At 41.8% G+C, this 16,236-nt stretch overlaps 1 protein-coding gene across 1 annotated transcript in view; it reads left to right on the top strand.

Moving 5' to 3' along the window:
* Positions 1–12,353, top strand: part of AGBL1 (AGBL carboxypeptidase 1) — a 256,469-nt gene extending 244,116 nt beyond the window's left edge. The window contains 2 exon segments of the mRNA XM_075575203.1: positions 8,842–9,095; positions 9,098–12,353. Coding sequence (XP_075431318.1) covers positions 8,842–9,095; positions 9,098–9,162 — 319 coding nt within the window. The 3' untranslated portion in view covers positions 9,163–12,353.
* The last annotated feature ends 3,883 nt before the right edge of the window (positions 12,354–16,236 follow it).

Here is a 16,236-nt window from a genome sequence, read left to right as displayed (position 1 = left end):
ATTTTTTGCAGTTATATTTAGTGAAATAAACGTTAAAAGTAATGCCTAATATGGGATGATTGTACGAGTATTCCCCCACACCACCACTTTATGCTGCTCATTTATAGTAAGTAGCAGAACTGGGGTGGTTAGAGATAAAACAGAGGTGTTCAACCAAAAAGTCTTTTGCTGCGGGTCCAATTAAGAGTAGATTTTGACTTGTTGGTGCTACTATTGTCTGCAGCTAAACCTTCACCTAATGTGCATGCTATTTGCCCTAACACTAATTAGATGGCTGTTAAGTATTGATTTGTTTCAAATATGTTCCTTTCTGTGACATGTTAATTGCTTTTATTTCAATCTTTGAAAACACATCACCTGGACTCCGACACTCTGCCGCATGTCAAACAAAGTGTTATTTCCATTATACCTGATGATTCATAATGCAAAACAATTAAGGTTTCAATTGCCTTCTGCTGATTTCAAAATTGTATTTCACATTCATTTCTGTTCTGCCAAATGAATTAGAAACATCCATGACTGCATTAGCCTGGAGTGAAATAGTTCCATTCCTGGGGATGAACCTTTATTTTTACTTTATCCAATACAATTTTTTTTAAAAAACAACGAAGGAATTATATATACATAGAAAGCTTTAAAACTGTCCCATGAACTTGTAAAATCCCAGACAGTCCAATCAGACGTCTGCTCACTAGAGTATAGAAGAAGCGGCTCTGTGAGTAAAGACACTGACTTGCACTTAGTTTGAAGCAGGGACAAACTCAAACTTGACATTTGACGCCACAGGGGGAGAGCAGGCAGGGAGGGCCCAGCGCGGGCAGCGAGGGCCCAGCGCGGGCAGGGAGGGCCCAGAGTGGGTAGGGAGGGCCCAGCGCGGGCAGAGAGGGCCCAGCGCGGGCAGGGAGGGCCCAGCACGGGCAGGGAGGGCCCAGCGCGGGCAGGGAGGGCCCAGCGCGGGCAGGGAGGGCCCAGCGCAGGCAGGGAGGGCCCAGCGCAGGAAGCTTGTGCACCCCCTGCCTCAGCCTGTAGCACTTTTGAAGACATTTGCACATCTATACAACCATATACAGAAGTACAGAGGTGGGCAAAGTTTTCTCCCTGCACCCCCCCCTTTCCACCCTGCTTGGCTGCGGCGTCAAATGACCCCGCAACGTCGGGTTGCCATGACAACGCGTCGCTGGAAGGTAAGTGAAGTTACAGAGGCCTCACACGATCCCTGGCATTTAATTTAAAGGCCTTCGGGGAAGCGCGGAGCTTCTGTAACCGGTGCGCCCCCCGGCCCCTGAGAAACTCTCGTGGGGCACGCCCCCCACTTTGCACACCCCTGCAGTAGTACATTATATTGATAGTCCTCAATAGAAAATACTGCATTTTCTACCAATGTTTCACACAAGTAAACTAGGAAGTTTATGCACTAAAATAAGAATGCAATCCTGTGGAAAACAGAAGACATTTCCTTTTCATGAATCCCGTGCTGTATTTCATGATGGAGACCCAGTTTTGCACTAGTTTTTAAGCCTGGAGACTTGATATATAACCACCCATGTGTCGCTGCTCTGAACAAGGAGACAATTACAGCTAACAAGGCAACAATTTGCACCGCCTTGTCTAATTCTTTCTGTGAAAAGGAGCCCTATTAAAAGAGGAGGAACTATATAGCGGTGACATTTTTTTTTAAGGAATGTTATTAGCTTTGTTACTTAGATTCACATTTTGACTTATCCGCTTTCTGTGCAAAAATATATTCTAGATTATTTTGGTTTCATTCTACCCTCCTCTATCTCTGATAATTATGGTCCTTCCACTTTATCTCTGTGGCTAATGATGGCAGATGATATCAAACCTCTTTGGTATTTTTTTGTTTTACTTGGGTCTTCAAATAATGTAAATCTAGGAAATTCCTCATCATGAAGACCCTGACACACAAAATGTCGGACCTTCATATACCTAAATAGCTCGATTTGGGGTAGACCATACTTTGTCGTCAATTCCTCAAAAGACATTAGTTTATCCTTTTTTAATAAATCTCTCGCCTCCAGAATTCCTCTGTTTCCAGACTTCCAAACCCCTGACCCTGAAAGCCCGGGGTGAGCCCTGCATTACCGAACAGAGGCGCAAGCCTAGAAGGGGTCAACACAACCTTATATTCCTTTTTTGCCATATGACACATTTTCAAAGTAAATCCAATTACTGTCGGTTCCGCCTGTCTCCCGGTTCCCATCCCAGATCTAGACCACAACATAGAAGACAGTCCAATCGGGTTCTTTAGCGAGCTCTCCAGGTCCACCTAGGCACAGACTCCTCTCGGGGAATGCCAATAGACAATTTTTTTCATATGGGAAGCTATATAATATTTTAGAATATTTGTAACAGCCATACCACCTCCTTCATTGGCGTTCAACATAATTGACCTAGCTATCCTCAGTTGTTTATGTTTCCAAATAAACTGCATAATTCGATTCTGAGTTTCTTTTATATTTTAATGCGGGACAGCTACCGGTAATGTCTGAAAATAGCACAGAAGTCTAGGGAGAATATTCATCCTAACTGCGGTTATTCGCCCTATCCCGGATATACAATGAGAATTCCAGACTTGTAGATCTTTTTTTAATTTTGGAGAATAGATCAGGATAATTATATTTACATAATACGTTATAGTCTCTGGTAAGATAAATTCCTAAATATTTCAAATGGGTCTTTTTCCATTTATAATCAAAATGTCGTTTAAGCGCCTCAACCTCCTTTTCCATAAGCGTCAAATTTAGGGCTTCTGATTTTCCCATATTTACTTTATACCCGAAGAGCTCACCAAATTCCCGAAAGGTGGACTGCAAATTTGGGAGAGATGTCAATGGGTTAGCTACCAAGAATAACCATTGACCAAGAATAACATCATCTGCAAACAATGATATTTTATAGCACCCATCTTTTATTTTGATCCCTTGTATATTTGGGGAGGCTCTGATGGTGGCCGCTAAAGGTTCGATTGTCAGAGCAAAAAGAAGGGGGGAAAGGAGGCACCCCTGCCTAGTGCCATTCTTAATTGTTATTAGATTCCCCTCCTGGCATCTTCAGGGTGGCTGTTGGAGACTGATAGAAAGCATGGACTCTCTGTAGAAAAACTCAGGAGAAACCAAATACCTCTAATGTCTTATCTAGAAAGTCCCACCTTATCCTATCAGACGCTTTCTCCGCATCTAGACTCAGCAGCATAGCTTTTGATTTGTGTTTTTTATCAATAACATGAATCATTTTCCTTGTGTTATCTGACGCCTGGCGTTCGCACACAAATCCCACCTGGTCATAGTGAATTAATCTTGGGAGTATTGGGCTCAGTCTGTTGGCTAGAATTTTGCTATAGATTTTCAGATCCGCGTTAAGCAGTGAGATTGGCCTGTAGCTACCGCAACATAAAGGGTCCTTTCCCTCTTTAGGGATCGCCACTATATTGGCCTCAGTCATCTGTGGAGGGATTTGTTTTCCGCTTAGAAAATCATTAAATAGATCCAACAAATAAGGACCTAAAATTCCTATAAAATTTTTATAGTAGAGATTTGAGAAACCATTGGTTCCCGGAGCTTTCGATGGTTTCAAAGAGCCGACCGCTTTTCACAGTTATACTGGAGTTATTTTTGTGTTTAAAATCTTCACATCTCATTCTGTCAATTTCAGGAAGGCACAATCTCTCAAACAATCCTCTATCTGGTTCAAACCCGGGACGTTAGTATTCGGGGTCGAATTGTCTAGATCGTAAAGATCCATATTCAATTGAGCAAATTCCCCCCTCTGATAGGACTTTTAACATATCTGTACATCATAAAAAAGTTTGGTGTTGAAGAAAATATGGTTTTGTAATTCTGAATATTGAAAGCTGTGAGGTTTGAGAAGCGCCATACCATTATCCATAAATAAATCTCTTGCTGCTTCAGGTATCACAACGTATAACAAATCTCAATATTCTTGTGAAAAAGAATAACTCTTGTCATGCTACCTAGGGGAAAAAAACATGGGCTTTATTATAGGGGGGGAGGGAGGAGGGATATACATTTTACCAGCCAATTTCCATACCAATTTCAGTGCAGGTAAGAAATCATATAAAAATTCATTTTTGGTTATTCCCGGTTTCTTAAAAGCTGTTCCAACTGACAACACAGAAATGAGACATGGCCGTGTTAAAGGGTTTTAGAAGTACCCGTGGTAATGTTTTGTAAGCCACAGCATTACTTTGTGTTTGTAAATCCCACTGAGGAAGAATGTTTCTTACCTGGTAGTGACATAATGCTGGTTAATGGGAATATGTATCAAGCGTCACAAACTGGAGCATTGCTCTAAAACCAGCGCAAATATAACCACGTCTTTATGCGGCTATGTATCGAAGCACTTTGCTCCATTCTTTTGCTCCACTTGCCGGTTTCTGAAATCCAGTTTGCAATCAGAATAAACAGAACTAATTATAAAAGCAGCATACCACATATCAATAAATATGGTAATTAGATTAGCAAAAACAAACTCCTTCTGTTCAACACATCATAAACTGCAACTTATTGTTGTAGCTCAGTGAGGCAGGAAGAGTTTGATTTGATAGAGGGCCGATTACCTTTTCGATAGCTTGTGGTTACATGATTTCTAATGCATGATGCTCCCCATTGAGAATTCTGTCTCCGACTGTAGCTTTATTAAATCTGTTTTGAGCCGAAGGAGTAGGTCAGTGCAGGGTAATGCACATCGCCTGTGAGGCAGGTCAGGGATTACTCTACCTTAACAGCTCCAAGCAGTTGGCAAGAATAGCTACATACAGATGTACCGTGGCAGGTGTTATTGCTCCCACTGGCATGTTATGGCTGATATGGTGTGATATTCTGTGTTATCCCTGCCATTGAATACTATAGAAACTCTGTGATATTCTGTGTTATCAGAAGGTCGAATAAAGTTTGCTTTATGTGTATTTAGAGATTGTCTGGATTAGAGATGTCTGCGTTTTGCTAAGCCTCAAACGACTAATAATGACATCAAATTAGTCTTAGATTTTGCAAGCTTTCAGTGAGCGGGGTGTGTGCGTATTCCTACCCGAAGCACGAGGCGAATGGAGCTGTGTTACAGAATGTTGCAGTGCATTGGCTCAATGACTGGCAATCGCTTGCAAACTTTTTCTCGGCCGCGGATTTGTACGTGACGCGCTAAAGTTTCCCAGTCCGGATCCTCAGGCCAATGTCTTGTGCAGAAGCCGTTACTAATGTAGTCAGCAAGCAATGTAACTTTAAGGGCTCGTTCAGGGTGCCTGCTTTGGGATATGGAGGGCGCGCGTCCGCGAGAGCGCGCGTTACTTTTGTAGGAGACGTCCGATCATCACCTGCCGACAGCCCCAGCGTTCTGTCGTTCAGTGGGCGTGTCTTTGACGTCACATGCTAATCCTCCCGGTCACAGACAGAGAGCAGGGATCCGTGTTGCAGTCTTGAAATCATTCTGAAGAATGATTTCATTGGCTGCCTGGGTCCCTGTGACGCTGCTGCAGTTCCAAAAAACGAAATTTTCGTTTACTGAAACTGTCGTCAGCGTCAACTCCTGGCTTCGGAGGCAGGGCAGCTGCTACCCTGACAACAAGTATTCAAATTGAATACTTTGTTTCTCACTGCAGCAAGCACGTCAGCACGCCCTCCCTCCGAAGCCAGCACCCTGAACGAGGCCTAAGTATTACACTCAGACAGGTGACTCCTCCGCAGTATAAATGTTCCAACCTTTATAACAGCATATGGAATGGCGGTGGACAAACTTACCGAACGCGTGTCACGCCCAAACATGGCGCTTCATCAGATGTATATCCCAGGAAACCCAAACGCAGAAACATGCACAGTAGTGTTCAATCTTCAAAGAGACAGGATAATGCAAATCCTTCAAGGTGTATATATGTATATGTGCGTATATATATATGTGTGTGTATATATATGTGTGTATATATATATATATATATATAACCATAACTGATAACCATAACTGACACTGTGTGCTCATTTGCATGTCATTTCCCAGAATCCCTTGCTGCAATGGAAGTGCTGTGTGCTGGGTGATAATGGGGAAAGGCGGGGTTGCAGACCTGCCTAAGACATGCAGATGAGCATACAGCTATATTTGTGTATATATATATATATATATATGTGTGTGTGTGTGTGTGTGTGTGTGTGTGTGTGTGTGTGTGTGTGTGTGTGTGTGTGTGTGTGTGTGTGTGTGTGTGTGTGTGTGTATATATATATATATATATATATATATATATATATATATATATATATATGTAACGGTATTTCTGAACCGGCCTGACCCACCCAATCTCACATTGGCCCCTGTGGTCTAACCGGTCCCCATTACAGTGTGGTAGTGTCTGGTGGTGCACCTGTTGGCAACAGGACTCCTGAGTCTCCCGCATGATGGTGTGTGGGGAGGACCCATCCAGACAGGCAGCTGAGGTAGTGTGCTGAGTCCTACCTAGTTCCAGTACAGAGCCTCCACCTCATCAGGGTCCCTTCGGTCACTTGGGGATGGTCCTGGTGAGGAACTCCTCGGTGGTGCTCCTCTCTGTACATTCACTCCACACACGTACACGAGAGGTTGTTCGAATAAGAGCATCTTTATTGATTGAGGTGGGCTAGCTGCCCCACGCAGTAGAATCTCTAGCCACTCATCTTGAGTCAATGCTTCCCTTTGAAAGGTGAGCTCTCCTTTAATAGGGATTCCCTATCCTGTGCCAGGTCCCTGGACACAGTCTCTTTACAGTTACTACAACATAACCAGTAACTCAGACTAGGATTGAAACTTGAACACCTCCTCTTAGCTGAACTTGTACTAGAACTAGAACTACTTTTAGAAACAGTGCCGTGCCTTATGTACACTCTGGAAGCTGACACACCTCTGACATCACTAACCATGGAGTCAGAGCATGTGACCACTCCCATCCATACACAGGGCACCCCACCAGGGTGTGAGGGCAAACCTCCATAATTACTGCTGGCATGCCCACAACTTACCAGGCCTTACTGTCAGCAGGAGAGATGACTGTAGCCATTTTACATGACCGCTACATATACATATACATATATATATATATATATATATATATATATATATATATACATATACACACACACACACACACACACACACACACACACACACACCATAAATCTTAATACTAACGCAAAGGAAAAAAAATATATAATACATATATATATATAAAACAATTTCAAATAATGCCTCAGAAAAGCAGTAAACAAACATTTATTTTTAACCCTTTGGGTGCGTGAGGAGCCACAGCACCAGAGTTCCATGGCCCTTCCAGAAAACCGCGGTCACATGACTGCTCATCACATCACATGATCACGCCTTCCATTTCCCTGCATTCCACATCGCATCCTGCGGAACGCGATCTCACTAGATGACGCGCACTGTAAGGGACAGCCCATAGTGCCAGGTCCTCATGACGTAGCAAAACACTACGTACAGCATTACATAAAACATAAACTATTACATGGATTTCCTAGACCAGTCCGATCGCTTTGCACCCCCACCCCCTTCTAACTGCCGGTTCTATCCGAGAATAGGCTAGTTTAACTACATATTAATTCTGCACACACTCATTTTCACTGTACCGAGGGTTCCACCCGACCTCAGGCCCTTCCTGTTCAAGTGATCAGCTATTGGAGCGATGGCCGGATAGATTGGGCTGGCTGCTCTGTTGGAGCGGTCAGCCCGATCTGCCCCTGGAGAACAAGTGCCTAATGTCGTACTTGATACATCATAACGGCCTCTGGCCAGGGCCCATGCGGTTCCAGGTACGTCATTATGGCACTGGCTTGTTCTCTAGGGGCAGATCGGGCTAGGAGTGCAGGTCCATATGGAAAGCAAGTATATAATAATGACTTTGCTGGCTTTATAAATGTAGTTAAATATGACAGTGTTGTACATAGCATAGCACCACTTTCCATCTCGCTTCACGTTTTCAGTGGTAGTTATGGTGAGAAACCAGTCACTTTGTATAGTGTGCCACAGGCGTGGCTGTGCTTGTGAAATTCTCGTCTTACACCTATTAAGATTTGAGACCACGTGAAATAATTCTGCATCCCTTGCAGAAACGCTAAGTGTAAGCACGTACATTTCTAAGGTACACGGCTTTCCTTTGCATCTCATAACTTTTCTTTTTTTTTTTTTACTAATGAGAAAAAAATATATATCTCCAAATATGCCAAAAATGAACTGTTATATTTTGACGTTTATGTTAGGCATGCAAAAGATTTGTGTAGGTTCCTTGAAGCTTGTAATAACTTTTTTGACAAACGATAACCTAGTTGCTTAATGGTTCACAGGCACTAAAGTGCTTCAATAGCTTTAAGAACAGAAGATAGTACACACGCAAGAAGTAATCGCGGAACAGGCTGGAGTCCCAAGTTACTGAATCCGCTGTTTATTTCTGTATTTCCCGTCTGAATGTGCAGAGAGCTTAACACAAGGTTTCGGGGGGATAAACCTCCCTTCGTCAGGTAAACTTCTTGCTTGTGTACTATTGAGTCTGAGCGGCTTGTTACAGGACATAGTGTGCGTAGGCCTGCACTAAAGCTGAGAAATTGGGGACCCGATAAAAACTATTAATGAGTGTGCCAGTTCTGTAATGTACTTTAAGTATGGAAGCCGATAAGAAGTCAGCTGCCCCTTTCAGGGAAAAAGTATAATGTAAATTTAGCTACACTGTTTAGTAAGTAATGATTAGTTTAATCCCCTTGCTCAGTAGCAAATGGGTTGATGTCTGAAATATGTAATAATTTCTCCAGCACTTCCTCTTGTTTGTTGTCGTTGCAGCAGTGCTGAAACCGACGACGAGCCTCCGTGTGCAGAAGAATTTGATTATAACACCGATAGCTGCTCAGATCAGGAAGGAGGGGGGTGTTCAGATTTGGACACCAGCATGAAGGAGAGATATTGGGAGGAAGATGACACAGGAAAGGAACCAACACACAGCTCTGAGCTGCACGGGAAACTTGTAACTTCAAGGAACAAGGGCCCCATGAGAGAGACCGCCACATCAAAACCACACGCCTGCTGTCCAGAGTCAAACGGCCTCTCTGGGAACAGAGCTACGACTTCCCCAGCACTCAGCAAATAGGACATTGCCTTTATTAGCTTGTACGTGGTTTGCGTTCTAGGTGCTGCCTTTCATCTGAGATCCCTGTAACGTGTGTTAGAAATTGATACATTTACTATAACACATGTTGTTAGGGAGGGTTCTTATTGTCTAGCTTTGCATAACCGTGTGCTACAGCAGGGGTGGTCAACGCCAGTTCTCAAGGGCCACAAACAGCTCAGGTTTTAAGGAAGTCCCTGCTTCAGCACAGGTGGCTCAATCAGTGGCTCAGTCAATGACTGCACCACTTGTGCTGCAGCAGGGATATCCTTAGCGTGTTGGTGGCCCTTGAGGACTGGAGTTGGCCACCCCAGTGCTATGCGGCCCTCCTAGGATTCATATAGTGATAAAGAGTATATCGTAGTTACCCAGGATAACCGTTCCTCATGGTGCAGGGGACATAACAAGCCTAACAAATACAGATGTAGCAGACGTTATCGCACCTTAAGGCAATAATTGGCATTTTGCGGTCAGCAAAATTGGCAACTCTGGCTCCATTGTACTGGAAATGGCCTGGTAACAATCCCGACTGCCTCACCGTGAAATCTCTCTATAACACGGGCAATAATATCTGCTACAGTACATCTGTAATCCAGTCCGCAGGGAAAAAGCAATTCTTTGTAACTAAATACCAAAAATGTATTAACCTATTTCCCATTGTGTGCAACGCCTGACAATACGCGTTCTTGAACAAAATACCTTCATGGTCAAAGTGGCTTAAACAAGTACTGATTTTTTACCGTAATCAATAAAGAAATTCTACGCTTACTTAAAACCCTCATTTTAGAAAGATTTATACGATGTGCTATTAAAACAGAAGGGGAGAATCTTTATCTGAAATGAACCCACTTTTCTTCAAAATGTGGAAATACAGGTTTGTAAATAAAATAAAAACCAGCACAGGTCTTACATTTGTAAATAAAAAAATGCTGTTGTGCTCTGTAACCCAGTACAACTGAGGTTTATCGCAATTCATATTGGCTGAGAATTGGCTATGAATCAAACAAGAGAAAATTCTTATAAATTGAATACATTCTGAATAAGTTATAAATGCAAATACGTTGTCAAATAATATGATCCTAAATACTGGCTTGTTTTTGATGAGCAAACTGTACAGACATTTTGAGAATTTGTAAAAACGTTTCCAATTTATAGTAGAGAGTTTAATTCCGTAATGTTGAAACATGGAAGTAAAATAAATCAGACATGGGGATTATTAATTTGAGTGTCGTACTGGTGTATTTTAGGGGTGGCCAGAGATTGGACAGCGCGCCTGGAGTCTGTCAGGGAGGTGCGAGAATTGAGCCTATTTATTGCTTAAAGAAGCTTTGGACAGTCAGATGTTCCACATATTTCTGTGTAAAGTTTCAATAACATTTTCAAGTTGGATTTTGGTGGAAAGTTCTATTTGTATTTAGTTAAATAAACACAATTCAGCTAGAGGTGCTATGATCTGGCTTCCACCCCGCACGATGCATACAACTATACAAAAAACAAACTGGATCAGCACTCACATTTTCTGTATTGCTGCTTTTTTGATACATTAAAGAAGAAACTTGGTGAGACCAAAAGCAAAACGTAAGTCCTTCATTATTATTTTTGAGTGCTGATCCAGTTTGTTTTTTGTCTATTTGTAATAAGGGAGATGCATCTCTGGTGCTTTTATTCACCTCTACAATGCACAGTAACACACCTGTGAATATTGAATAGCATATTTATTGTAATTAGGCTTTAGTTACTTCTTTAATTAGAATTAAACTGGCTAAGGCCGGCATTATTCAGCTAGCATCTTTTTCTTTTCTGTTGCACTGTCCATTTACAGCGCTAATAATAATGATTTTGCATTTCCCAGGGATTTTTATTACTACTGCAATATGTTGTATTAAAGATGTTTAAGTTCTGGGTATTAATTAAATTCCTGCTCTCTGATTGGTAATAACTCTGGGTTGGCACCTCGCCAAACGTTTCTCATGGTTGAGTTGGGAGAGTGGCTGGTCTATCTGGATGAGCAGGTGGTCATGTAGTTGAGCTGGGTGGGACAGACCCATCGCTAGTCCAGGATCCGATTCAGGGGGGAGGAGGTAGCGCTATAATATATTTAGCTTCTAGTATTAAAGATACCCTCAGAGAAGGAAATTACTGGAAATCAATGCCCTGGCTTGGTTAAAGACCCCCCTGGTTTTTCCTCGGAGGAGATCACGGCCTCAGACCTTTAAGCCAGATAGGGAATGTCTGGCCCAAAATGCCTGATTTTTGCGGTTTATTCATTAAATAGGGAAGTGCATATATATATATATATATATATATATATATATATATATATATATATATATATATATATATATATATATATATATATATATATATATATATATATATATATATATATATATATTACTCAGTGACCAGTTTCTGATGACACCATTTTATGTGACTATGTTAGAATTGTTACGTTGATACTGGGTGCTGCACCCTACTCCTCTCACATTTAATTTGTACCCGTGAGGACTGTTCTGCAAAACTTGTACAACAGGATGTCAAATCAAAACCAGATGTATCCAACAAATAACCGTACAGTATTTCTTTCACCTCGGTTTTCTTCTCCCCCCCCCCACCCCCCCACTGCACTGTTAGAAATGTCCTGTGCGCCTCTCACTCCGGTAACAATACTGGATCAGACTTAATAAAAGATGCAAGTCATTCATATCCTTTATATTTGTCACTACATCTCCCTTCTCTCAGGCAGCCTGTAGAGGTCAGAAAAGGTCCTTCATTCTAAAGCAAGATTCGTTATTAGTATTCTCTCCAAGTGCTGGTCATTAAGCAGAACCCATGGTCCCTGCCCAGGAATGGAAATGGTTTGACTTTATTAAAACAGAGTGTAAAACAACTTTAGGTTAACTCTTGTCTTGTTTATTCTCGTGCGTTTATTATTGTGATTCTGTATTTCTCTATTGAATCCAATTTTCCTGGGGACTCAAGCACGTCACCTTACTTATAAAGTGTTCTAGGGACTGGATTTGTATGTCACTATCACAGTTTTCCCTTGCATATTAATGGAAAAACAAAGAAATATATAAAATAAGAAGGTTCTATAACCACTCATGCCATTACCGAAACCTGAAAAAGCGGTTTGGTTCTGATGTAAAACAAATATTTTTAAATAAAGAAATACATTTATTCCATATTAGTGGTCTCAGATCCGTGATTTGTTGCCCACTCAGAAGCTTTTTCACACATACAGTAGTATTACATAGTTACATATTATATGAGGTGAAAAAAAGACATGCGTCCATCAAGTTCAACCTATGCTAAATTTAGACAACAGATACTTTATCCTATATCCGTACTTATTAGTCTTCATTTAATAATAATAATAATAATAATAATAATAAAGAAGCTGCTATTGTAGTGTGATATTAGTGCACATTATCCAAATACACGTTAATAGGACTCAAAAACAAGATCACATGTGAGGTTAATCCTGCCTCTGGCAGTCTCATGCTGCGTTTCATGGATTTGGTGTGCATGTATATTATACACAATTCAGTGACTGCCTTACTATGCTTTAAATCACATTATGATATACTTTATGAATGAGAGCATATATTCTTCCATGAATACACTAAAATCTGACTTTATACACTTTAAAGTTATTTTAGTTTCCCAAAGCTTCCAGAAAGCAATCTCGTAGCTAACGGGAAAACCATCTGGTGTGTAACGGATATTGACGTTTACATAATAAGAGTTTATATCATCACATCCTCTGTTCCTCAATATCAACACAAAATCGATTGCTTTGCAAAGCATTGCATGTATCTGTTGTGCTAAGTAGAGGTGTGCAAAGTTTTCGAATTTCACCCTTTTTGGTTCAGCGACAAGTTTGTTGCAATCCTAAAGTTCACTTAAGGCTAAAAAGTCCGTGGGTATCACATGTTCCATTCATTAATTAAAAGTTGCAGGACTGCTATTTTGCCACATCTCCAGTTATAAGAGTAATATCAATTAAAAGCAATGGAGTTACATTTGGCTTTAAACCCTGTTGGGTATGGCCTGGGACATGGTACAGCAGGCCGTGCTGAGCCACGCTGAGCCACGCTGAGCAGATGCACTTACCCCCTGCATCTGTGATCAGTGTGGCTTTAGCAGCTGCTTCCGCACGCTCCCGCATGCATGCGGAGGCTCAGAAATTTTCAGGAGACATGTAGGTTTGAATTTCGGCGCTGTGGGGAGCGGAGGAGCGGTCACGTGACCGCAACAATCCAATGGGAACGAGGGACTAGCCCCGCCTCCCGCCACGCCTCCGCCCCCAAAGCGCGCTCACTGCCTCGTCTGCCAGGACGCAAAAAAGCCCCCGCTTGAGCAGGCGAGGCAGAGCAGGAGCGCGGCTCAGCGCGGCCCGAGGCACCATGCCCGAGGCCTATGGGAACTAAACCGTACTCTATGTAGGAACAGGAATATCCTATGGAGGCTAATGAAAAGAATATCGCCTTTCTTTCTGCAAAAGAGAAATACATATATGGGAAGAAGGGGTTCACCGGAGCTGAACCATGGCAATTTCAGCTGTGGGGACCCCCTGGTTTCCGAGATATTTGCCGGAGAAGGTGCCCCCAGTTACTTACTGGTATTTAAATTCCCTGCATGACACGGGCCAATAGGAAGCCGCGATGGACGGCGTTGCATCTTTCTACTGGCCCGATAACACAGGAGATTTAAACACCATTTTGTTTCCCCAGGGGGAAGGGGGGGGATACCAGGAGCTGAAATTAAAGCTGTTCAGTTCTGGAGACCCCCTACTTCCCGTCTTTGTACAATATAAAGAGCAGAAGTAGACAAGATACTCGGCTGCATCAAGGTGTCAGAATATGGGATGTAGCTCTATAACAGGGGCGGCCGACTCCAGTCCTCAAGGGCTACCAACAGGCCAGGTTTTCAGGATATCCCTGCTTCAGCACAGGTGGCTCAGTCAACGACAGACTATGCTGAAGCAGGGGTATCCTTAAAACCTGACCTGTTGTGGCCCTTGAGATCCTGAGTTGGCCGCCCCTGCTCTGGGTAAAGGAAGAGAAGTTAGAATTGCTATTCTGAATGCTTGTACAAGCAAATACTATATCCAGAATGATCAATTCATCACCACACAGTACGCTCATATGTCACGTGTGTATGCATTCAATATTCTGTACAATGGCTTGCAAACTTCCCCGGCTCCAAGAGGTTAAAGAAGAAAGAAGAAGAAGTTAATCAATAAAATAGTCAGAACATAAAGTGTCTGTTTGAGGTCAGTAAATAAAATTGCTACTTATCAGAACCGGGCTGGAAAGGTTGAATTACTTAATGAACTTCAAAAAAATTTAGTTTTACTTAACCTACAAACATCCTTCTCATAGCGTATTTTCTCTCTCTTATTAACTGACCTCCTGCTATTGTACAACTTCTGATGCTATGTGAAGTTATGTTTTTACTCAGTAGGAACAGACCCAATCAGTGTCCTACTTTATGAGTTTTGTCAGGTTATAATTTTTGTTTATGACGGCATTAGAGGACATTTATATTATGTGACTACTGAAGGAAAAGGCAGATGTCATGTGCGGACTTTTCTTCCAGAGACATACATTTAAACAAAAGGATAGACTTTCAGAGGATTAGCACCATTCATACCGCAGACTTACAATTCCTTTCACCAATTCTTTGTCTGTGTGTGGATTGGTGTTTGAAAACTAACAGAATAAAACAATTTACAGGCATACCCCGTTTTAAGGACACTCACTTTAAGTACACTCGCGAGTAAGGACATAGCGCCCAATAGGCAAACAGCAGCTCGCGCATGCGCCTGTCAGCACGTCCTGAACAGCAATACCGGCTCCCTACCTGCACCGAAGCTGTGCGCAAGCGGGGAGACTATAGAGCCTGTTACACATGTGTTATTTACATCAGTTATGCACGTTTATGACAATTGCAGTACAGTACATGCATCGATAAGTGGGAAAAGGTAATGCTTCACTTTAAGTACATTTTCGCTTTACATACACGCTCCGGTCCCATTGAGTACGTTAATGCGGGGTATGCCTGTATACTACCAGAAACTGAGCATTAAGGCCCATGTTTCCTAAGCGGTGATCCAGGGGCCTTCATGTGCATGAAGGTATTTAATGGAATAGCACTATTTAGTAAATATGAGCCTATAAGTGATATTTTGTAATATAACATAACTGCTTTTATTAACTATATTCAGATTGTGATACTTGTACTCACCATTCAATCGAAAAATGGCAATTTACACCCAATCTTTGCATCCTTTTGTGGTGAGGTCAATATATTATTAATGATGGTGTGTTTTCAATACAGTTTCAAAAGGGGTATTTACAAAATGACAGTTTCAACTTTAACGCAACAAAACGTGAAAAAAATAGACTGTCTATTACTCTGGAACCTGCAACAATAATGTGTTACACTTAGTAATATAATGTGTTACACTTAGTAATATAATGTGTTACACTTAGTAATATAACGTGACGTATCACCTGCATCATGTTACAGACAGCACAGAGTTAGAAGACGGCCATTTCGTTGGGCACACAATCAAGATTTTTACAGATGAATAACAGGAGCACCAAACAATTGCCAGCTTTGGTAAAAGTGGAGAATTATACATTGTCAGACGCTTTACATATAAACAGTGGGGGGGTGGGAGAAAGGGGGAATGTAGTATTTCTGCTTTAAGATATTTATGCATATTATTGTGCTCCCACTCGCCAGTTACCAGTTACAAGACATATAACATGTTAGCTTCTGTGGCACGCTTTAATTAATGAGCCACATTATTGTACAGGGCGTAGTACATCGCAGATATATAATCTCCAATGCTACCTGCCATTTTATTGATCACATTTGTTTAGAATGATATATTAACAATATAGTTTATAGAAAGGGAATTCCAGGAAGTATTCCAAAGGCCTTTCACAAATCATCATCCGAACTACAGTGTAACTATGAAGCACTCATGTCCTGTGAGTCCATTAACACATACTGCGACCAGTAACAAAGCTACACTAAGAATAACAGAACTCTGCACA

The sequence above is a fragment of the Ascaphus truei genome, chromosome 18 (genome assembly GCF_040206685.1).
Source record: "Ascaphus truei isolate aAscTru1 chromosome 18, aAscTru1.hap1, whole genome shotgun sequence".
Lineage (NCBI taxonomy): Eukaryota > Metazoa > Chordata > Amphibia > Anura > Ascaphidae > Ascaphus > Ascaphus truei.
The sequence above is the reverse complement of the archived record's forward strand: the minus strand, read 5'-3'. Positions and strand labels throughout refer to the sequence as shown.